This window comes from Hyperolius riggenbachi, chromosome 6 (genome assembly GCF_040937935.1).
Source record: "Hyperolius riggenbachi isolate aHypRig1 chromosome 6, aHypRig1.pri, whole genome shotgun sequence".
Lineage (NCBI taxonomy): Eukaryota > Metazoa > Chordata > Amphibia > Anura > Hyperoliidae > Hyperolius > Hyperolius riggenbachi.
Genome location: NC_090651.1, coordinates 146,599,305 through 146,624,453, shown reverse-complemented (window position 1 = coordinate 146,624,453; position 25,149 = coordinate 146,599,305). Strand labels below are relative to the sequence as shown.

General features: G+C 45.3%; 1 protein-coding gene across 5 annotated transcripts in view; it reads left to right on the top strand.

Annotated features, from left to right (window-relative positions):
- The window catches only part of VAV3 (vav guanine nucleotide exchange factor 3), a 490,967-nt gene that overhangs the window by 395,297 nt on the left and 70,521 nt on the right, over positions 1–25,149 (top strand). For all 5 annotated transcript variants that reach the window (XM_068240048.1, XM_068240046.1, XM_068240044.1 and 2 more), the window contains one exon: positions 21,200–21,242. In XM_068240048.1, coding sequence (XP_068096149.1) covers positions 21,200–21,242 — 43 coding nt within the window. The remainder of the gene's footprint in view (positions 1–21,199; positions 21,243–25,149) is intronic.

Genomic DNA, 25,149 nt, shown 5'->3' with positions numbered 1-25,149 from the left:
ATGGGCAGGCTGGAACAGTGTGAGAAAGCTCATTACATTTATGTCAGCCTGGAGTTGTGACTTGTTTATTAGAGTATATAGCTTTATATATTTGCATTCATGGAGTATGTCAAGCTTCATTTGCTCTAAACTAAATTCAACTCTTCTCAAAAGAAATGAAACTTTGCCACTTGAGTTTTGGGCTTTCATTCACTGAAGAAACACGTTTATTAGGAAACATAACACTGCGTTATATACTGTGTTGAACGATCTATCCACAGATTTAAAGGTGAACTTCAGATGAAACTATTTTAATTTTTAAGTGAGGAAGCATTCGAAGCTTTGTCAGATTTTTTCTTTTTACTCTACCCATATCGTAATGACAGGAAGAGAGGGAGATCTCAACTAGCTTGCCATAAAAAAAGTATTAAAATCATTTAAAGCAAACTTTGTCACTTTCTAAAATATAACAGTTATATACTTACCTCAGTAAGTGGAAGTTTCTGGGTGATGCAGAGGCTCCTCCGACCCTTCTTGAACACAACGCTGGTCAAAGGTCCTCTACTTTGTGGCTGCAATCCTATCTGAATTACTGCGGCCTCATTGTGCGGATGCACTGACCACCTATGCAATAGCATGGAGCCCCTTGTTCTCAGTGGAAAAAGTGTTGGACACGTGGCTCTGTGCTACTGTGTAGGCGAGGATCACCTTGTGCCTGTGCAGAGTGGACGCACTTGCAGTGGCGTAGTGTGAGAAAGCGCGGAAGAGCCGCCGCCATGAGCCAGCGGCGGGCGGCTCTTTCCGCGCACAGTGGCCACACACACGGAGAGGCAGCCGCCTCCTCTCAGCATGAGACGGCTGTCTCCGTGCAAGGTTGTGCGGAGCGCAGGGAAACCGCCGCGTTGGACGCGGCGATTAGCGCGCATATCCCCGCTGCGGAGGTACCGCAGAGCGGGGCTGGTGTGGCTGGGACATGTAGTCCCTCTAGATTTAGAGTGACGCGCGCGCGCGCACTCAGGCAGGGTTTATATGACAGCCAGAGGTAGTCAGCTGACCAGGCTGGTCAGCTGACTCTGGCTTCACCTCTCATTGGTCCAGCATTGTGGGAGGTGCTGGAGAGGGATATGTGTATATATACTGCTGGCTGGTCATTCCTCGGGTGTCTGGCGTTGCGATCACATATGTGGGAGCACCCAGATCCGTAGTCAGATCTGCAAGTGTGTCGGGACCAGCTGGAGATGTAATCCTACACTTAGCTAGATTCTGTTGATAGCTAAAGTACTAGTTTGATTGTGATTATCTGTTATGACCTATTGCCTGCTCGACTACCCTCCTGAACTCTGATCTTGTACCTCGATATTTCTGATACTCTGTTGCCGAACCCCGGCTCGTTCCTTGACTCTGCTTCTGTCTCCTGATTTTGTACCTCAATATATCTGATACCCCGTTGCCGAACTCTGCCTGTACCTAGACCCCGCCTCTGCCTCCTGATCTTGTACTTTATCTGTCCGTGTGTGTACAACCTGGTTTGTCCGACCCCGAGAACCGACCTCACTATTGGAGGCGGTTCCCCGTCCTGGCAGTGGCACCTCCTCCTGAGTGTCACTTTCAGACAATCCTTCCTACTGTCGGTCTGACTCCTCCCGTCTTGGAGAGCTCAGGTCTGCGGAAGGAATCTGCGTTGTACTTCTGACTGCGCTGAGGCTTGTCCTCAAAGTGTTACTGTTACACCAAAACACTACACTCTACTCAGGTGAACAGAGGTTAGCTTGTATATCGGATTATCGGTGATACTGCAGATCACTTATAATCTGGTATACGTCTGTATTCCCCGTGATACTGCAGATCACCGGTAATGAGACCTCTCTGTGCTTCACCGGTCGTTACAGAACGCCAGACCAAAAAACAGATGGATGCACGCGCTGACCCTCTAAATGTGCTTGCCACTTCGGTGGATAACATCCAGCAAGCACTGGGACAGCACAAAGCCTTAATTGATGCCCTAACAGGCTCTGTGCGAACCCTTCAGACGTCAGTTGATTCGGTGCGATCCCCTCCTAGTGATGACATACGTATGCCCGTACCTGATAAATTTTCCGGCCACAAGTCTGACTTCCGGAATTTTAAGAGTAGAGTGTTATCGTATTTCGAGTTGAGACCCCGATCCTCGGGGACTGAGACCCAACGGGTCATCTTTATTAAAACTTTGCTGACTGGTGACTCCCAGTCCTGGGCATACAACCTGCCTCCCACTGATACAGCTCTGACCTCGGTAGAGGAATTCTTTAAGGCCATGGCCGTAATTTACGACGACCCTGACCTTGCTGCGTCCTCTGAGCGGAAGCTCAAACTTTTGCGGCAAGGCAGAGGCTCGGTCGAAGATTACGCGGCAGAATTCCGTAGGTGGTCAGTCACCGCCAGATTCGACAACTATGCCCTGATGGATTATTTCCTGTCTGGGTTGTCGGAGGAGATCTCCGATCTAATGTTAACTGTACCCGAGCCTAAAACGGTTGATGAGGCCAACTCATCAGCCATTCGAGTTGACCGTAGGCTACGCCATCAGAGGCAGACTAGGGGCAATCACCGTGTCAGGGTGACATCTTACGCGGCACCTTCCGCTGCACCCCTAGTAAAGCCATCTCCGCCTGTCTCACCCTCTCCGGCCTTGCCTCCGCCCGAACCAATGCAGATTGGTCGATCGAAACTGACCCTAGGTAAATGACGGAACAGCTGTGTCTGTACTGTGCAGCAGCAGGGCATAGGGTGCGAAACTGCCCTAACAAGTCGGGAAACGAGTTTGCCTAGGAGTAGTGGGGGGTGACACCCTAGGCACACAATTTTCACCTCTTAAAGAAAAAAAATTGCTTCTCCCTTGTACTGTTACATGGGATAAGAAGTCTGTAGCCACTGAGGCTTTTATTGACTCAGGCTCAGCGGCTAATTTTATGAATTTCGAATTTGCTCAAGAGTTGGGTATTCCACTCATCCCTGTGAGACCCCCCCATTCAGGTCACAGCAGTGGACGATTCCCCTCTACAACGGAATCTTGTCCTGTCACAGACCCCGGAGGTGAAGGTCACCATAGGGGTATTGCATGGGGAACAATTACAATTTTTTGTGTTACATATGTCAACCTCCACTATTATCCTAGGCATGCCGTGGTTGCAAATCCATTCTCCGCAAATAGACTGGGCCACGGGTCAGTTAACTGCCTGGTCACCTCATTGTTTTCATCAGTGTTTGGGAAAATTGACATTGGGGCAAACCAGAGTTCAGGTGGAAGGTGTACCAGACCAGTATTCTGAATATGCGGATGTATTCTGTCCCAAGGCAGCCGACAAGTTGCCACCACATCGCCCTTTCGACTGTCCCATCGATCTCCGTTCTGGTTGTGTACCCCCCCGGAGTCATTTGTACAATTTGTCGGGGCCCGAAAAAATGGCTATGCAGGAGTACATCAGGGAGAATTTGGCCAAGGGTTTTATTCGCCCGTCCCGGTCGCTGGGGTGGGCTTCTTTTTTGTAAAAAAGAAAGACGGAGGCCTGCGGCCCTGCATTGATTACCGCGGCCTTAACAAGATTACAGTGAAAAATCGCTATCCGCTGCCTCTGATAGACGATTTGTTCACACAGATCACTGACGCCAAGATCTTTTCTAAACTGGATTTGCGGGGCGCGTACAAGAAAGGGCGATGAATGGAAAACGGCCTTTAATACACCAGACGTGCATTATGAGTACCTGGTGATGCCCTTCGGGCTATGTAATGCCCCGGCCGTTTTCCAGGAACTCATCAACGAGGTCTTCAGGGAGGTGTTGGGGAGATTTGTTCTAGTCTATCTAGACGATATCCTTATCTTCTCCAACAACCTCTCTGAACATAGGACCCATGTGAGGTTCGTTTTGAACAAACTAACGCAGAACTCTTTGTACGCAAAGCTTGAAAAATGTATTTTTGAGGTAACGTCAGTCGCTTTCCTGGGGTACATAATTTCCACCACGGGCCTATCTATGGAGCCTGCCAAGGTCTCCGCTGTCCTGGAGTGGCCTCAGCCGGTTGGCCTGAAGTCCCTTCAGCGGTTTCTTGGCTTCGCCAACTATTATAGAAGGTTCATAAAGGGGTACTCCACGGTTATTTCTCCTCTTACCAGTCTTACTAAGAAAGGGGCAGATACCACTCACTGGTCCCCTGAGGCGTTACAGGCTTTTTCCACCCTGAAGGGCCTATTCTGTTCAGCGCCCATCCTCAGACATGTGGATACGTCTTTCCCGTTTATTGTTGAGGTGGATGCTTCGGAGGTTGGGGTGGGGGCTGTGCTGTCTCAGCGGTCAGGCTTGCAGGGTAGAATGCACCCGTGTGCCTACTTCTCCCGTAGGTTCTTCCCTGCGGAAAGGAACTACGATATTGGCAACAGAGAGCTCCTGGCCATTAAATTAGCTTTCGAGGAATGGCGGCATTGGTTAGAGGGAGCTGAGCATAGGATCACGGTCTACACTGATCACAAAAACCTAGAGTACATCGAGGGGGCTAAGAGGTTGAGCCCTCGCCAGGCTCGATGGTCGTTATTCTTCTCTAGGTTTAGTTTCAATATTACGTACACCCTGGGTAGCAAGAACGTTAAGGCGGATGCTTTATCCAGGTGCTTCGAGTCAGAGACAGCACAGCCCTCTGTTCCAGAGACCATTGTTCCCCAGAGGTTGGTACTGGCAGCAACAGAGACTTGGGAGGATTGGAAGGAGACTTTGATTCCCTTTCAGCAAGACTTCCCGGAAGGGAAGCCTGCAGGGGTTCTGTTCATTCCTCTACCGTTTCGTCTCCGGGTGCTAGAGATGTTCCATGCGCATAAGAATGCTGGGCATCCTGGGGCATCTAGAACACAAGATCTGGTAGCCAGATGCGCCTGGTGGCCTTCCTTGGCAGCAGATTGCAAGGAATACGTGAGGGAATGTGCGATATGTACCAAGAGTAAACCCTCCCGGCTGGCACCTGTCGGTACCTTTCAGCCTTTGCCCACCCCGAGTGAGCCATGGACCCACCTGTCCATGGATTTTGTAGGTGAGCTTCCCAGATCTGAGGGCATGGCAGTCATTTGGGTGATAGTTGACCGCTTTAGCAAAATGGCCCATTTTGTGCCATTGAAAGGACTCCCCTCAGTTTAGGAATTGGCCGAGTTATTCATAACTCATATTTTCCGTTTACACGGCATTCCAGAAAACATAGTCTCAGACAGGGGAGTCCAATTTGTGTCACGATTTTGGAAGGCTTTTTGCCAGCTTATGGGCATAAAGTTGTCATTCTCGTCGGGCTACCATCCACAGACAAATGGCCAGACTGAGAGGATAAATCAGTCCTTGGAACAGTTTTTGAGGTGCTATGTTGCAGAGGCGCAAGACGATTGGGTCAGATTCTTGCCCTTCGCAGAATTTGCTCAAAATAATTTTAAAAATTCGTCCTCCGGATTTTCGCCTTTTCAGGTAGTAACGGGGAGATCACCCAAATTTTCCCCATTGCCAGTAGTCTCTACTCCATTCCCAGCCCTGGAGACCTGGCAAAGGTCATTTAAGGACCTTTGGGGGACGGTAAGAAGTAATCTGGAAAAGGCCTTTTTGTGTCAGAAGGGTCAAGCTGACAAAAGACGGTCATTGGAGTGGAGGTTTCGACCTGGAGACTTGGTCTGGGTGTCCACACGTCACTTGACCCTGAGACAACCTTCTGACAAGCTTGGTCCCAGGTTTGTGGGTCCATTCCCGGTAGCCAGGAAGATCAACGATGTAACCTATACCGTTGATCTTCCCACCAGCATGCGGGGGGTAAGGTCCTTCCATGTATCCCTTCTTAAACCAGCAGTCCAGGTGGGTCCCACTCCGCCTCCTCCTGTGTTGGTAGATGCCCAACCCGAATATGAGGTGGAAAAAATTTTAGATTCACGCACTGTACAAAACTCGGTACAATATCTCGTGCACTGGAAAGGGTACGGCATTGAGGAGAGACAATGGGTACCAGGGACGCGCATGCATGCCGATGAGTTAAAAAGGGGGGGGTACTGTGAGAAAGCGCGGAAGAGCCGCCACCATGAGCTAGCGGCGGGCGGCTCTTTCCGCGCACAGTGGCCACACACACGGAGAGGCAGCCGCCTCCTCTCAGCATGAGGCGGCTGTCTCCGTGCAAGGTTGTGCGGAGCGCAGGGAAACCGCCGCGTTAGACGCGGCGGTTAGCGCGCATACCCCCGCTGCGGAGGTACCGCAGAGCGGGGCTGGTGTGGCTGGGACATGTAGTCCCTCTAGATTTAGAGTGACGCGCGCGCGCGCACTCAGGCAGGGTTTATATGACAGCCAGAGGTGGTCAGCTGACTCTGGCTTCACCTCTCATTGGTCCAGCATTGTGGGAGGTGCTGGAGAGGGATATGTGTATATATACTGCTGGCTGGTCATTCCTCGGGTGTCTGGCGTTGCGATCACATATGTGGGAGCACCCAGATCCGTAGTCAGATCTGCAAGTGTGCCGGGACCAGCTGGAGCTGTAATCCTACACTTAGCTAGATTCTGTTGATAGCTAAAGTACTAGTTTGATTGTGATTATCGGTTATGACCTATTGCCTGCTTGACTACCCTCCTGAACTCTGATCTTGTACCTCGATATTTCTGATACTCTGTTGCCGAACCCCGGCTCGTTCCTTGACTCTGCTTCTGTCTCCTGATTTTTTACCTCGATGCCTGTACCTAGACCCCGCCTCTGCCTCCTGATCTTGTACTTTATCTGTCCGTGTGTGTACGACCTGGTTTGTCCGACCCCGAGAACCGACCTCACTATTGGAGGCGGTTCCCCGTCCTGGCAGTGGCACCTCCTCCTGAGTGTCACTTTCAGACATTCCTTCCTACTGTCGGTCTGACTCCTCCCGTCTTGGAGAGCTCAGGTCTGCGGAAGCAATCTGCGTTGTACGTCTGACTGCGCTGAGGCTTGTCCTCAAAGTGTTACTGTTACACCAAATCACTACACTCTACTCAGGTGAACAGAGGTTAGCTTGTATATCGGATTATCGGTGATACTACAGATCACTTATAATCTGGTATACGTCTGTATTCCCCGTGATACTGCAGATCACCGGTAATCAGACCTCTCTGTGCTCCACCGATCGTTACGCGTAGCTAGGGTGTTTGACACCCGGTGCTGATAATTTACCGCCAACCCCCCCCCCCAAAAGCAAAGCGCGCAGCGGCAAAAAATAGGTGTGTACATGACATCACATGGGTGGGGGTAACTGTAATGTAACTGTAACAGTAAGGCAGTGAGCTAGTATAGGTAGCAAGAATAGTTTCCCTCAGCATAGGTTAGATAGGTAGGTGGTAGGTGGCCCCAGTATAGGTTAGTTAGGTAGGTGCCCCCAATACAGGTTAGATAGGTAGGTGCCAGAGTATAGATTACATAGGTAGCTGCCCCTAGTATAGGTTAGATAGGTTAGTGCCTCCAGTATTGGTTAGATAGGTAGCTGCCCCCCAGTATAGGTTAGACTAGGTAGGCGCCCCCCAGCAAAGGTTAGATAGGTAGGTGCCCCCCAGTATAGGTTAGATTAGGTAGGTGCCCCCAGTATAGGTTAGATAGGTAGCTGCCGGGCGTGGCTTGCCTATGGCGGAGTAGGACGTTGAACCCAGAGCTCCCGGCATACTGAAACTAAAACCCCGCATAACTTACAGAAAAAATACCACTTCATACCTCCAAGCACTCACAGCATGCCCACGGAGAGAAGGGCGACTAGAAGCTCCAGGAAAAAGCACAAGAAAACCTCCTCCGGGCCAGATATCAAGAGATACCTCCGAGAGGCAAACACACAGACGGCCCTGCACACCAAGATGGCGCCGGCAAATAAGGGGAAGGAGGCAGCCGGTGGAGACGAGAACACCCCGCCTGCACTGGAACCAAACGACAGCAGTCCGGGGAACAAACAGACCGACATTGAAGCGGCACCTGAGAAGGGCCAGGAGAAAGCCCAAGCCGCAGGGGGTGACGAGGTGGGAGACACGCTGAGGCCCCGGGCGATGATGAGGGACGGCGCCCGGGAAGCAGAGAACACACTGGTCTCGCCCGGTAAGACAGCAGAGGGGATGACCACAATGCCCAAAACACCCAGTACCCTGACAGAGGAGGGGACCACACAGAATGGTGGCAGAGACGGATCGGGCGGCTCCCCGAGCGGGACGCCATTGCAATATGGCGGCGTGCAGGCGGAAGGAGGCCCTTCGCTAACACAGGAGCGAAGAGAGGAGACACGGAATTCCGAGCCGCCCAAGTCAGCTCAGAAGAACAACAACGCCGGCAAAGCAGGGGGCTTACAAGGCTCACAAAAATCCAAGCAGGGTGACGCAATTGAAGAACTTAGATCCCAGATCCGCAACCTACCGACAAAAGAAGACCTGGATTCTTTTGCAAGCAGGATAGAAAGAGCCTTCAGGAGGGAAATAGACGAGCTCCATAAAGATATCACAGCCATAGGACACAGAGTGGTGACCCTGGAAGATAAAAATGAAGAAAGAGACTCAAAGGTAGCAGAGATGCAGACAAAAATATCCATGCAAGACCGCAAAATAGACTCTCTGATATCACAATTAGATGACCAGGAGAATCGTTCTAGGAGACAGAACGTCAGGATAAGAGGCCTCCCGGAGTCAGAAGTTGCGGAGGACATGCGGGCTAAGGTAACTACCATTTTTAATACAATCTTAAACCGCCCTGCCCAAACACAAATTGACATTGAAAGAGCACATAGGGCGCTCGGCCCTAGGTATACTGATCCGAGCAGGCCCCGTGACATAATATGCAGATTACTACGATTCACTGATGCTGAACAACTATTACGCACCATGAGAGATAAAGAAAATATTGTTTTTGTGGGGGCACGCATCACTCTCTTTCCTGATTTATCAAGAAGAACACTGATGCAGAGAAGGGCAGTAAAGCCTTTGCTAGAGGCAATCCGCAAAAAAGGAGGAATATATAGATGGGGATACCCTTTCTCCCTTACAGCTACTATAGAAGGAACCTCAGCCACATTGAAAACAAAGGATGATTTGAAAAAGTTCACGGAGGACTTGAGCCTTCGGTCAACAGACTTTGAGGATTGGCGGGGGACTCTAGAGCAACCTCCTCAGCCACAAAGGGAAAGATGGCAAACTAAGGACACAGGGAGGAAAAGGGGACGTGCTCCGAATTCCCCCCTTAGCCCTGGATCTCAGACTCCATGAGCCTCTAAGGAATAGAGGGAGGTGTGAGTTGACATTTAGTGAACTCATACCTCAGCTCCAAGGCCGCAACCAGGAGGCTATATCCTATATAACAGCTTTTATTATTTACAGCTTAAGATAACTTGAATGCGTTATTCTTGTTATATGCTCTAACTGGTCATGTTGTTGTATCCTCATGGGCGGGCGGGGGGCCTTTTTCACCCTATGTATATAAAACACGCAAATGCGGGGTTGCATAAATAGGATGAAATGGGATGACATGAAAATGCCGGGGGTAGACTTAAACCAACTGAAGGGTCTAAATGTGGTGGAGTATCCCCCAATAGGGCTCCCTTTAACGAGGGAACTGCTTCTGAGCTATACATACATAGCCCAGAAAGGAAAGAAGTAGTGCTGGACCAAATTTCTGGTCCGTTTGTTTTGTTATGTTCTCAGGTTTTGGTTATAGGTTTGAGATTAGTTATTAGTACACGTGGGCAGATCCAAACGGGTTTAAACAAAATATATCCGAACCATGGCTCAAGGGGAAAAGATTAGAGTAATGTCATACAACGTCCGGGGAATGTGTTCTCCATGTAAAAGGGGCCGACTATGGACAGAGATTAAAAGGTTGAAACCTCAGATATTATTCCTACAAGAGACATATTTCAGGGACGGTTGTGTACCACGTATGCCTCATCATCTATTTGATAGATGGTATTTTAATAACTCGCCCATCAGAAGGGCTAAGGGGGTAGCAGTAGCCATGGCCAAAAACACACCCCTTCAGGTGGTAGCAATAGACAAGGATGAAACAGGCAGATACATAGCAGTGAAAGCTAAATTGGGGGAAAAGATGTTTACCTTTGTTAACGTCTACGCCCCTAATGTTCAAGAGGTTCATTTTTTAAAGCGTATTCACAAGAAGGTGAGAATTTTTGCGGAAGGGGCCCTGGTGTTTGGGGGAGATCTGAACATCTTAAGTAATCCTAAAATTGACTCATCCATGGGCACCTCCCACTTGTCTAACAAAACCTTGAGAGACTTCTCCCTTCTTATGAAACAAATGCATCTAGTAGATTGCTGGAGATACCTTCACCCCTTAGATAAGGACTACACATACTTCTCCTCTGTACACGGGGTATATACTCGCATTGATTCCTTATGGGTAGATCAGTTTTACCTACACGGGCTGCAAAAAGCTAAAATAGAAAACATTACGGTCTCTGATCATGCGGCAATATGGGTAGACCTGACACTGGCCTACACTAAGTTAAGAGGTAGACACTGGAGATTAAACGACACATTACTAGACGATCTGGAAGCAAAACAGAAAGTGGAAAAGGTAATACATAATTATTTTAGAGAAAATGGTACGGGAGAGGTCTCAGAAAGTATGGTGTGGGAAGCACATAAGGCCGTAATAAGGGGGGAATTGATTTCTCAGGGGGCAAGGAAAAAGAGGGAAGAACAGGGGTGGCTGCTAAAAACATTAGAGAAGGTTAATGAGCTCGAAACGTCACACAAAAAATCTCCAACAAAAGAAGTAGAGAAGGCACTGAAGGAAGAGAAGGGGAAGCTATATAAAATTATGGACAATAGAACCAAAACAAGACAGAAACTCTGGTGGGCAAGAGCCTACGAATACAATAACAAATGTGGCAAAATATTAGCAAACAGCATCCAGAAAAAGCGAGAATTAAACTTCATTCATAAAATTAAAGACCATAACGGCCACCTTGAATTTGGAGCGGAAAAGATTGCTGACCTTTTTAAAAAATATTATGAGTCTCTATATAATATTAGAAGGGGGCAAACACAAGAGGAGATGCAAAATTGTAAAGAGAAAATAAAAACCTATCTAGAAAAAGTAGGTATGCCTAGGTGGACTGAGGACTGGTGCAAGGACCTCGAACAAGAGATCTCAATACAAGAGTTAAGAGAGGTGCTAAAAGGAATGCCCAATGGCAAATCGCCAGCACCCGATGGGTTTACGAAAAAATATTATACCACTTACGCAGACCACCTACTCCCGAAATTATGCAGTATGCTAAATGGTATACGGGAGGGGCGTAGCTTTCCTCCCCAGAGTACGGAGGCCCACATAGTGGTGTTACCAAAGGAGGGGAAAGACCCTGCCTTGTGCCCGAGCTACAGACCTATCTCGCTCATAAATTTAGATATTAAGCTCTTCTCTAAAATATTGGCTAACCGTATTAAAGATGGCCTGCCGTCCCTGGTTCACCCTGATCAGGCGGGCTTTGTGGTGGGAAGAGAAGCTAGGGACAATTCCTATAAGGCCCTGAACGTGATACACTGGTCAAAAATTACAAATACCCCGTTAATGCTTCTGTCCACGGACGCGGAAAAGGCCTTTGACAGGGTGAACTGGGGAATGCTGCACTCAGTACTGGACCATATAGGTCTGGGACCGGTTATGAGAGCCTGGATATCTAGCCTATATTCAAACCCCTCGGCTAAAATAAGAGCTAACGGAACCACATCTGCTAGCTTCAGCCTGGCAAACGGCACGAGGCAGGGCTGCCCTCTCTCGCCTCTATTATTCGTACTTACCCTAGAACCCCTTCTCAGAAGCATTAGAATGAATCAGAAAATTAGAGGAGTAGATATAGGGGGCCATACACACAAACTGTCTGCATTCGCGGACGACATATTGTTATATGTCCGAGATCCTTGCACCTCCTTACCTCATCTAATACAGGAATTTCAGGAATATGGGGCAATATCTGACTTTAAAATCAATATGAGTAAATCTGATTATATAGGGGTGGGAATAAAACAGGAAGAAATGGAAAGTCTAAGAGGACAGTTCCCTTTCACTGCAAAAGAAAGCTCTCTAAAATATCTAGGAATCGCTCTGCCTTCTAGTCTTGACAAATTATTCGCCCTCAACTTCATCCCATTGTTAGACACAGTTAGAAAAGACTTGGAAGCATGGAACAAAAGAAGCTTCACGTGGCTAGGCAGAGTCAGTATCATAAAAATGAACATCCTACCCAGACTACTCTTCACAATGTCAATGATCCCCATCCCCTTGCCAAAATCTTTCCTAGGGAAAGTAAAATCCCTATTAGGTAAATTTATATGGAAAGATAAGAGACCACGCCTATCATATGAAATAATGACGAGAACTAAGGAGAGAGGGGGACTGGGAGTCCCGGACCTGAAGATATACCATCAGGCTGTAGCACTAAACAGACTGCTAGATTGGCAACACAATGACAACTATAAAGGATGGGTGAGGCCAGAAAACTTTTTATCAGGAAGAAACCTGGCGGGAGCCATCTGGTTGAGACCAGATTCAAGAGGACTAGCGGACTCTACCCCACTATGGGTCAAACATACGCTCAACCAATGGGATAGAATCAGAAATGCACTAAGCTGGGCTCCGGACCCCTCCCCTTTAATACCCTTAGAGGGATTCCCATTTTTCCACCCAGGACTAGACAGAGGATGCTTTGGGAAATGGAAGAAAGATATGAAAAAATTAACATTAGGGCATTTTCTAAGTGGTAACAAAATAAAAACAATTGAAGAAATGAGACAAGAACATGGGTCATTTCCCCTAGATTATTGGAAAATCAGGCAAATTACTCACTGGGCGAACACTATGGGAGCTTTAAGGCCAATTATTGATCTGACAGAGTGGGAAAAACTTTTTATTAGAGAAGGGAAAATATCGAGTGCAATTTCTTTTTTATACAAGTCCATACTAGAAGGCAGAAGTAAAGGGAAACCATACTACTTGTGTGAGTGGGAAAAAGATATAGGACGAGAAATTCCTACTTTACAGCAAGACAAAATATTGTCCATGACACACGCCTCTTCTATTAGTACTCATATACAGGAGGGGGGTTATAAATTGCTAACTCGGTGGTATAGGACGCCAGAGTTTCTGTCTAGAGTGTATGGAGCGGACGGGACCTGCTGGAGGGGATGCGGGGCCAGGGGGACTCTATTACATATATTCTGGGAGTGCCCGGTAATATCCCAGTACTGGCTGAAGGTAATTAACCTGATAAAGGAAATTACAGGGATGGAACTTGAAAATGACCCGTGGATAATTCTCTTTCATATGACGCCATTAACTCTTAAGAAATACAAAAAAACGGTCATTCCATTCCTACTTAATGCAGCCAAAAGTCTAATTCCCATTAAGTGGAGACTCCCTGGCCCGCCTTTCCTGAAGGATTGGTTCCGAAGGGTCAACTTCCTTCAAGATGCAGAAGAGACAATCCTATCAGGGAAAGATAAATTTGAAAAGTACAAGTTGATATGGCTCAACTGGATTCTTTTTAAAGACACCCCCTCTTACCAGTCAATTATGTCCCCGGAGGATGATGACTAAACAATCAATAACCATGGAAAAGGATAAAATAGGTCTAAACTAGAAGGAGTTTGGTAAAGATATGCCGCACGTGTTGTGTTAATGATATGCATGTTTATATGCTAATCAAGGTTTATATTATGTTTTACTTTTGCTTTTCTTACGTTCTCTGAAGGCATTGAAAACAGGTATACGAACTGTAAAGTGGTCATATTCTAAGTGGACTGTTTGCTTATCAGCTAAAAGCGGACGAAAGGATTAATAATGGACTGAATGCAACAAAAGGCCTAATCCTCTGGACACTTTCGAATTTCACGAAAGACTTGGAGATTTATTGTAAAAACGAACAAACATAGGTCTCTCTAGCATTAAATATGAGCACTGTGTACGGTATTGTTGTAACAACTCAAATGCCTATTTGAAAATAAAATAAAAACTTATTACATAAAAAAAAAGATAGGTAGCTGCCCCCCAGTATAGGTTAGATAGGTAGCTGCCGCCCAGTATAGGTAAGATTAGGTAGGTGCCCCCCAGTATAGGTTAGATTAGGTAGGTGCCCCCCAGTATAGGTTAGATTAGGTAGGTGCCTCCAGTATAGGTTAGATAGGTAGCTGCCCGTCAGTATAGGTTAGATTAGGTAGCTGCCCCCCATTATAGGTTAGATAGGTAGCTGCCCCCCAGTATAGGTTAGATAGGTAGCTGCCCCCAGTATAGGTTAGATAGGTAGCTGCCCCCCAGTATAGGTTAGATAGGTAGCTGCCGCCCAGTATAGGTTAGATTAGGTAGGTGCCCCCCAGTATAGGTTAGATTAGGTAGGTGCCCCCCAGTATAGGTTAGATTATGTAGGTGCCCCCCAGTATAGGTTAGATTAGGTAGGTGCCCCCCAGTATAGGTTAGATAGGTAGCTGCCCCCCAGTATAGGTTAGATAGGTAGCTGCCGCCCAGTATAGGTTACATTAGGAAGGTGCCCCCCATTATAGGTTAGATAGGTAGCTGCCCCCCAGTATAGGTTAGATAGGTAGCTGCCCCCCAGTATAGGTTAGATTAGGTAGGTGCCCCCCAGTATAGGTTAGATTAGGTAGGTGCCCCCCAGTATAGGTTAGATTAGGTAGGTGCCCCAGTATAGGTTAGATAGGTAGCTGCCCCCCAGTATAGGTTAGATTAGGTAGGTGCCCCCAGTATAGGTTAGATAGGTAGCTGCCCCCCAGTATAGGTTAGATAGGTAGCTGCTCCCCAGTATAGGTTAGATAGGTAGCTGCCCCCCAGTATAGGTTAGATTAGGTAGGTGCCCCGAGTATAGGTTAGATAGGTAGGTGCCCCCAGTATAGGTTAGATAGGTAACTGCCCCCCAGTATAGGTTAGATAGGTAGCTGCCCGCCAGTATAGGTGAGGTAGGTAGATGCCCCCCAGTATTAGGTAGGTAGGTGCCCCCCTTAATGGAGGGGGAGCCGCAGCCGCGTCTTGTCTTACTGCAGCCTTTCCTAGTTGCACAGTGGCTGTATTATCTCTGTTATATAATCTAATATTCTTTCCTCTGACAGCTTTGTCGGGCTCAGGCACTCAGGCAGGAATCTGCTGCTCTGCTTGTGATAGTATAGAAGCTATACACACCCTCTCCACGTCCCCTGCAGGCTCTGTGTGAGTCACAGACAAAGATCCTCTCAGCCTATCACAAAAAGACAAACAAACACTTATATAGCGCTTTTCTCCTGGCGGACTAAAAGCGCCAGAGCTGCAGCCACAAGGACACGCTCTATAGGCAGTAGCAGTGTTAGGGAGACTTGCCCAAGGTCTCCTGCTGAATAGGTGCTGGCTTACTGAACAGGCAGAGCCGAGATTCAAACCCTGGTCTCCTGTGTCAGAGGCATTACACTATCCAGCCGCCACAAGCTGGTTAGAAGCCATATCTTTTGTTTGTAAACACTGCCTAAAACTGGCAATTACAAGCCAGGATCGCAGCAGGGAGTGGCAGAAACAGCACAGAGGGGCCCAGGAGAACATAATGAATAGAATGGTATGCTTTTTATTGTAAGAATTTTAGAGTACAGATTCTCTTTAATAAAGAGGCAGGTACAATATTTACACTTTTTATCTGATTTTACCTGAATTTCTGCTCTCATAGTCTCTAAGCGATCATGATTGTTTAAAAATGTGTGTTTTATCTGTAGGCATATGTCTTCTTCTGTAACTTTATTGTCACACAAACAATTACTCACAGAAAGAGCTACTATAGAACTGACTTAAAACAACTCTCTCTCATTTGAGAAAATTGTCTGACACTGTAAATTAGTCAAGTGACAAATCCAAGGTAAAGAATTTAATAAAATACACATGAGAGACAAGCTTTCCCCTGAAGGTGATCATATAATTCAAACCTGTGACATTAACTTCACTGAGCCTTAGCTGTAGGCAACACACAGAACCAGAATGCTCACTTGTAGCTACACTGCAGAATGTAACTTACAAATGTACAGAACAGGGAAAACAATGTTATGTATAAAGAGCTGTGCAAAGCAGAATTCTCTGTTATTACTATATATAGAAATACTTTGCTCAACTTAAAGAGAAACTCCGACCAAGAATTGAACTTTATCTCAATCAGTAGCTGATACCCCCTTTTACATGAGAAATCTATTCCTTTTCACAAACAGACCATCAGGGGGCGCTGTATGGCTGATATTGTGGTGAAACTCTTCCCACAAAGAAATTCTGAATACGTACTCTCGGCAATTTCCTGTCTCTGAACCTTGCTGCATTGTGGGAAATAGCTGTTTACAGCTGTTTCCAACTGCCCAAAAAAATGCAGCAGCTACATCACCTGCCCACAGTAAAAATGTCACCATGTAATAAATGTCAGAATGTAAATCAGGGATTTAAAAGATTTTACAATGGGCAAACACTGACTAAATCATTTATACATAATTATTGTAAAAATGAAACACTTTTTTTATTACATTATTTTCACTGGAGTTCCTCTTTAACATGATCTAACCACTGTCAACAATTGATTAAAGTAGCTCCAATGAGCCTCATGCACACATTGTGCTTGATGCATAATAGTGCGATAATATTGGTGTGCGCAGACAGCACACAGCAATATTATCATTACTACCGGCAGTGTTTATCACAAGTTATGCTGTTAACGGGACCTGCAGTACTCGAATACCGTGAACATTTCTACGGTAACACGTTAACAATGAGCATTACTGTAACAACATTTGTACTACTGGAGTACTGCGGCTCTCGCTAATAGAGACTTTGTACCCATTGCAAAATGTAAAGCCCACAGGAACCATGCAAGCATTATTCTGTGTGCATACTGGGCAATGTTTTTATTCTTACAAACCATCATTTAATATAATAATATACATTTCTTTACTCGCAATGCACCAACAATGTATGGTGCCCTGCCACCCTTGGGCCAGGCACCTTCCTGTCTCTTATGAGAGCTCTGTGGGAGGAGCTCACATTTCTATCTTTATTCCAGGAGTTGGATCCACTCTTGGGGTACACCCAACACTGTACATTGACTAGTGATAGGACATTATCTGAAAAGGACACAGAATGGGGGCACTGATAAGGTGGAATATCACTTTGCTATGCAAAATTAAATATATATATATATATATATATATATATATACTAGCTGGACGCCCGGTGTTGCCCGGGTATGTATTTGGCTAGTGTTGGCTCTGCCCACTTTTCCTAACCCTAACACACAATTACTTAATGACCAAGTATGTGAGCTTTGCGGTCTTTGGCATCAACAATTTGCAATGAATTAAAATTAATCTGATTGGATGTGGCTCCACCCCTTTTCTGAATTTCAACCCCAATCACCCAATGGCTAACTGTACCAGGTACAGGTGATTAACAGTGCAAGAATGGCAGCAATTGAATATTCCTCTTAAAAATCAATAGGTGGATTTTGATTGGCTTTTATAGGCTCCACCCACTTTTCTGAATATTAATCCCAGTCACCCAGTGACCAACTGTGCAAAGTTTGAGAACCCTACCATTAACAGTGTAAGAATGGCTGTAGTTTACATTTGCACAATGAAATTTGTATTTTTCTCCACCCACTTATTTCCTAACATTGTTCAGGTATGTATTTGGCTGGTGTTGGCTCCGCCTACTATTTCTAACCCTAACACACAATTACTCAATGACCAAGTTTGTGAGCTTTGCGGTCTTTGGCATCAATAATTTGCATTGAGATTAAACAAATCTGATTGGCTGTTTGTGGCTCCACCCCTTTGTCTGAGTTTGAACCCCAGTCACCCAATGACCAAATGTACCAGGTTTAAGGCTTGTGCCATTAACAGTGCAAGAATGGCAGCAATTACATATTCCCCTTGAAAATCAATAGGTGAATTTTGATTTGCTTTTGTAGGCTCCACCCACTTCTCTGAATATTAATCCCAGTCACTAAGTGACCAATTGTGCAAAGTTTGAGAACCCTACCATTAACAGTGTAAGAATTGCTGCAGTTTACATTTTCTCAGTGAAATTTGCATTTGTCTCCGCCTACTGATGACCCGGCATTGCCCGATTAAGTATTTTGCAGGTGCTGGCTGCGCCCACTTTTCCTAACCCTAACACACAATTAATCAATTACTCAATGACCAAGTTTGTGAGCTTTGCGGTCTTTGGCATCAATAACCTGCATTAAAATGAAACAAATCATATTGGCTGTGTGGGGCTCCACCCTGTTTTATGAATGTAAACCCCAGTCACGCAATGATCAACTGTACCAGGTTTGAGGCTTGTGTCATTAACAGTGCAAGAATGGCAGCAATGAAATATTCCCCTGAAAAATCAATAGGTAATTTTTGATTGCCTTTTGTAGGCTCCACCCACTTCTCTGAATATTAACCCCAGTCACCCATTAACCAACTGTGCAAAGTTTGAGAACCCTACCATTAACAGTATAAGAATGGCTGCTGTTTACATTTTCCCAGTAAAATTTGTATTTGTCTCCACCCACTTATGACCCGGCATTGCCCGCTTATGTATTTGGCTGGTGTTGGCAGTGCCCACTTTTCTAACCCTAACACACAATTAATCAATTACCAAGTTTGTGATCTTTGCGGTGTTTGGCATTAATAATTTGCATTGAAATGAAACAAATCTAATTGGCTGTTTGTGGCTCCACCCCCTTTCTTAAATTGAACCCTAGTCACCCAGTGATCAACTGTACCAGGTTTGAGGCTTGTGCCATTAACAGTGCAAGAATGGCAGCAATTTAAATATTCCCCTTGAAAATCAATAGGTTCATTTTGATTGGCTTTTATAGACTCCACCCACCTTTCTGAATATTAATCCCAGTCACCCAACGACCAACTGTGCAAAGTTTGAGAACCCTACCATTAACCCCCTTGGCGGTACAATAAATCCGCCAGGGGGCAGCGCAGCACTTTTTTAAAAAAAAATTTTTTTATTTTTTTAAAGCATGTAGCTAGCCTAGCGCTAGCTACATGCTTCCCCCCCTCCCTTCGCTATCCCTCCCACCCCTCCGATCGCCGCCGGCGCTTTTACCCTGCAGGGAATCCCGTTCTGAACGGGATTCCCTGTATGGGCTTCCCCGTCGTCATGGCGACAATCGCGATGATGTCATGGATGTCATCGACGTCCTGATGTCAGCGGGTGTCCCGATCCACCCCTCAGCGCTGCCTGGCACTGATTGGCCAGGCAGCGCAGGGGTCTCGGGGGTGCGGCGCGGCGCATAGCGGCGAATCGGCGGGTGGTGGCGGCGATCGTTAAGCACACGCAGCTAGCAAAGTGCTAGCTGCGTGTAGCAAAAAAAAAAAATTATGTAAATCGGCCAAGCAGGGCCTGAGCGGCACCCTCCGGCGGCTTACCCCGTGTCCAGCACGGGGTTACCGCTAAGGAGGTTAACAGTGTAAGAATGGCTGCAGTTTACATTTTCCAGTGAAATTTGCATTTGTCTCCGCCCCCTTTTTGGTTATGGGAATAAAAAGTATCCTATACTTTATTCCAGGTAATGTACTATGTGTGTGCCAAATTTCATTCAAATCCGTTCAGCCATTTTTGCGTGATCGAGTAACAAACATCCAAACATCCGAACTTTCCCATTTATTATATTAGTAGGATATATATATATATATATATATATATATATATATATATATATATATATATATATATATATAAAACCAAACAGTGAAAAACTGTTAAAAATAACGTTTATGCCTGATTAACGATAGGGAACTGTGCCTATTGATGGAAAGGCGGCTCACGTCCCTCCTTAAGTGCCTCCCCCCTTCCCTATGCAGAGTCCCAAGTGGAGCATAAATAAGAGGTTACTCACCCAGCTCTCAGGATTCCACTGAGGAGATCTCCCTTCAGTCAGGGGCAGCTCTAGCTATCTAATACCTGGGGCACCTGTAGCTACTTATTATTAGGTAGCCAGAGGTACACTCTGTATGAAGGGGCACCTGTGGCAACCAGGGTAAGTAAGGGAGAAGTGACAGCGGGGCCAGCCAGCACATTTGCGGTGCAGCAGGCAGGGGTTTGTAGGTTCGTGGAGGGTGGGTGAAGTGTAGGGTACCAGAACATCTGTGCCTATAGGCTCCTCTCATGTAAATCTGGGCCTGCTGCCTGCGCTATGTAGCGCACTCACGTATGTCAAATGTTAGCCTATCGGTAATGCCTAATGGTGCCTGTTATACGTTTGGGTTCCGGTGTCCCGTTCCCTCATTCGTCTCTTTCTCCCAGTCAGTGTCTACTTCCTGCTTGGTTATGTCAGACACGGAGCCAGTGTGTCTGACGTCACCAAGCAGGAAGTAGAGACCGGCCAGAGGAAAGAAAAACCACACGCATAACAGACATCGCTGGGCATTACTGATAGGCCTGTTATCATCTAGCATACGTGAGTGCGCTGGCAGCTACATTGTTTTGAACGCTTCTACGCTATGTTTGTTTTTTTATTTATTACATTTGCATAATTGGAATAAACGGTTGGACTAGTCATGAGTGACGGGATTGTTTTGTCCCATAGATCCACCTGACTGTGTGGTGGTTTACATCTGGTGAGCATATTTACCAGAGGTCATGTGAAGTGTAGGGTGCATTTTGGTGTGATGGCACGTGTTGATCACGACCATGTGGTGGAGTGTTTTGAACCTGTGAAAACAGTAATATAGTGTTTTTTTACTAGGTAACTGATACAGAATGTGGAGAGCGCTGTCATATTTCTTATAAATTTACTGACATCTGGATAATTGTGACAGCGAACACACAGTGAAATGGCTGTGAACTATATTTGTGACTCTTGACTGGATGGTGCAGTTTTTCTTTTTTTTTTAAAAAAAGTACTTTTAAGTTCTGTAGAAAAGTTGCAACTTCTAATAGAATTCTGAAACAACGGCCCTGATTCTTGCATGAGTTTTTTTATCATACCTACCAAATTCAACACATAGCTACTAATAAACTATTAAAATAAAAAGTAACATAAAAAAATAAAAAAGTCAAGTTGCGACAATCTATTTCTGCTTGCTGGGACAGAAAAGGTCTTTTAGTCATCAGGTAGAAAACATTGCCTGTTTTTTGAATCAGAGCCATTGTCTTAGTAGCAAACTGCACGGCCCAGTTTTATAAGTGGATTTAAGGTTTTCAATTTTATTTATTTTACAGAAAGAAAATGGGAGTATGAGGCCATTCAGATCCACGGATTCAGGTCAGTTGTAACAATGGTAATGAATAATGTTAAACACATTTACTTATTCCTGTTTTCCGGTCACATGATTACTGGTGAGAGCAGACTGTCAGGTTCCCTCCCCTAACTATAACTTCCTGAATTGCTTAATTGTGGAGGAAAGATAAATACCATAACCACTATACAAATACCTAACACATATTAGAATGTAACAGCAGACTGGTAATTGTTCTGGCCTAGGTTTAAAAAGAAACGACATAACCGTTATCTTCCTAATAAGATCTATGAGCGTGCTATTGCTGAACACTGCGCACCTTTTCTTAAAGAGAATCTGTATTGTTAAAATCGCACAAAAGTAAACATACCAGTGCGTTAGGGGACATCTCCTATTACCCTCTGTCACAATTTCGCCGCTCCCCGCCGCATTAAAAGTGGTTAAAAACAGTTTTAAAAAGTTTGTTTATAAACAAACAAAATGGCCACCAAAACAGGAAGTAGGTTGATGTACAGCATCTCCACACATAGAAAATACATCTATACACAAGCAGGCTGTATACACCCTTCCTTTTGTATCTCAAGAGATCATTGTGTGTTTCTTTCCCCCTTCTGCTCTCATGCACTGAAGTTTCAGGCTGCTCTTTTCTTCTTGCAAACAGCTTTGCCCTTGTCTGTAATCCTCAGTATGTGAAAGCCCAGCCAGCTCAGAGGACGATTTATCCAGCTTGTAAAAGTTAAGAGAGAAGAGAGAATCTGCCATAATCTAAATAACACACAGGCAGTGTGCAGAGAGGGGCCTGGAGGGGGGAGATTCATCACAGAACCACAACACTGAAGAACTTGGCAGCCTTCCAGACACAGGCTGACAAGTCTGACAAGGGAAAGATACATTTATTTATTACAGAGACTGTGATAGTAGAAAGTGCTGCAGTAAGCCAGAACACATTAGAATAGCTTTTGGAACTTGTAGGATGATAAAAAACAGGATGCAATTTTTGTTACGGAGTCTCTTTAAGCTAATTTTACATTTCACATGAATTACTGAATAACCGTGAAATACTGTGTCATCAGTGGCAGTGACAGACCTAGCGATCATTATCGGCCCTAGCAGTCAGTGATAGTCCTAGCAGTCAGTAATAGTCCTAGCAGTCAGTAATAGCCCTAGCAATCAGTGATAGTCCTAGCAGCCAGAGACTGTGACATCCCTAGCAGACAATGACAGGCCTAGCAATTACCTAAGTAATAGGCATAGAAACCAGTTAGTGTTCCTGAAAGTATGACCTCTAAATTTCTGCATCCATGCACCTGATCTTTCCACTGATGCAGAAATTGCAGACTTGCATGCACATATTTACAAGCAATTACTTCAGTGATTGCTGTCATCTATAGAAGATTGTAGGAAATTTGGGATAGAACCATCTGAACTGCAAAGCTAGTGGCAGTCTTGGCAATGGGTGAAGCTCCTTTTACACTTACTGCATTGCTGCATACTGAAAATGCTGCAAATGTCGCATACCATCGTGTTGCGGCTGGTTTTGGCGCGGTATAACACATGGTGCAACTTTTAGGCTGTGGTGCGATCGTTCAAAATTGCATTGCACCAAGTGTATAAAGGACCCTGACAGTAACAGACATAACAGTAAGTGTCAGGCTCAGTAATTATTGGCAGTGATAGGTGTTGCAATCAAGCCACCAGTGGCAGTAATAGGCCTAACCATAAGTGACGGGTCTTATAATCACTCAGTGAATGGTTTGGAAAGCCTTGACAGTGACAGACCTAGCAATCAAGGCCAATGAATCAGTCACAGTGATAGGCTTAGCAGTCAGTGACAGTAAGTGCTATAGCCCACTAGAGCAGTGTTTTGGAATCTTAGACAATAGTTGGTGATCCCAAAAAGCTCCATGATAATGAAAGTTAGCAATTTGACTACCTGACTCCCCCCCCCCCCCCCCCCAAAAAAAATGCACTCGCTACAAAAAAAAAAATGAAAATAACACTTGAAATCCCTCCAGACATCGCTGTACAAAACACTAGCAAAAACACTGAGCGATTGCCATCTGTAGCCTGGCCCAATAGGCCTAGTAACTGATGAGAGTGACAGACCTAGCAGTGTATGATAATGGCATGCTAACAGTGTGTACACACACTAGATGGTTCTCGAGCTGAAGCACCTCTGCCAAGAATCTAGCATGTGTACTGTGTCCCAAATGTGTCCCCATGAGATGCAGACTGCTGGATCATCTCATCAGAGCACAGGCCAAGGCCATTGTTTTCCTCTTTACGCCTCATCCCTCTGCCCCCCCTCCCCTCCATCGCAACAGAACGCTGTGCTAGCCTGTGGGCTAGAAATGAATCTGTTTAGCATTCATCCCCAAACATTTGACCAAGGGTTAAAGTCCCAATCCCTGCAGATGACAGTCCTCATACATGTGTACGAGACTCAGCAATCAGCAACCAAGCAACCTAAGTTGAAAATGCATTTCAGCCTTTTGAGAACTCAAAAGAAAGGTTTAGTATATCAGGACCAAAAAGAGATATTGCACACAAAACAATACACAATTTCAACTTCTTAAAATTGAATACATTATCAAATACAGTAGAATCCCTTTATATTAAATAGCAATGGTTCTGGCCAAAAAGTTTACTATATTAGCAGTTTACTTTCTCAGAATTGCTCATACATTTACTATAATGAGATTCGACTGTTTTTAGCTTAAAGAGACTCTGTAACAAAAAGTTCAGCCTTATTTCTTCTATCCTATAAGTTCATATACCTGTTCTAATGTGGTCTGGCTTACTGCAGCCTTTTCTAGTTGAACTGTCTCTGTAATCTATCTAATCTTCTTTTCTTTGTCAAGCTTTGTCGACCCAGGGAGGAATGGGCTGCCTCTGTTGTAATGAATACAAGTTATGCACACCCCCTGCAGGCTCTATGGGCATTGTTTACTCCTCACAGACAGTGTCTCTGCTCTCAGTTTCAGCTTGTCTGTGATGCAGTTTGTAAGGCTGAGGGGGGAAGGGAGCTGCCTGTCACATGCTGAGAAACTGTGAGAATCCCAGACTAGAGTGCAGATAATTCACTATGTAATAAAAACTTGTAGTATACTGTAACATGATATATACCGTATATATATATATATATATATATATATATATATAGAGAGAGAGAGAGAGAGAGAGAGAGAGAGAGTATATATATATATATATATATATATATATATATATATATATATATATATATATATATATATATATATATATGGATAGATAGAGAGATAGATAGATAGACACACACACACATATTCTAGGGACCTTACAGACCAGACTTTCCCAAGCGAGTATCTAGCAGTGTCAAGGATGTGAAGGACCTCATAGGGTGTATATAAAATTATGTTAGATTTTGTAGTGCTTCCTAGAGGCAGCAGCTTAATGGTTGATTCCATGAGCTGTCTGCAGTTGCTCTTTATGTAATTGTTCAGGTGGATTCCCACACTTTCTGGTTATTTGCAGTGTTGTCTCTGTAGACTATTTGTTCCTATGCCTTTGGCTGGCTGCTTGTTGCTCTGGATTAATAAGTGTAAGCAGGTGTTAGCACACTGCTCACTACAGACGCTCTGTATTTTTGTAAAATGAATCTTATACTGTCTTTATTAATGCTGCCTATGTTTAAAGGACAACTGAAGTGAGAGGGATATGGTGGCTGCCATAGTTATTTCCTTTTAAGCAATACCAGTTGCCTGGCTAGCCTACAGAACCTCTGCCTCTAATACTTGTAGCCATAGATCCTGAACAAGCATGCAGCAGATCAGGTGTTTCTGACATTATTGTCAGATCTGACAAGATAGACACTACTACAGCCAAATAGATCAGCAGGGCTGCCAGGCAACTGGTATTGTTTAAAAGGAAATAAATATGGCAGCCTCCATATCC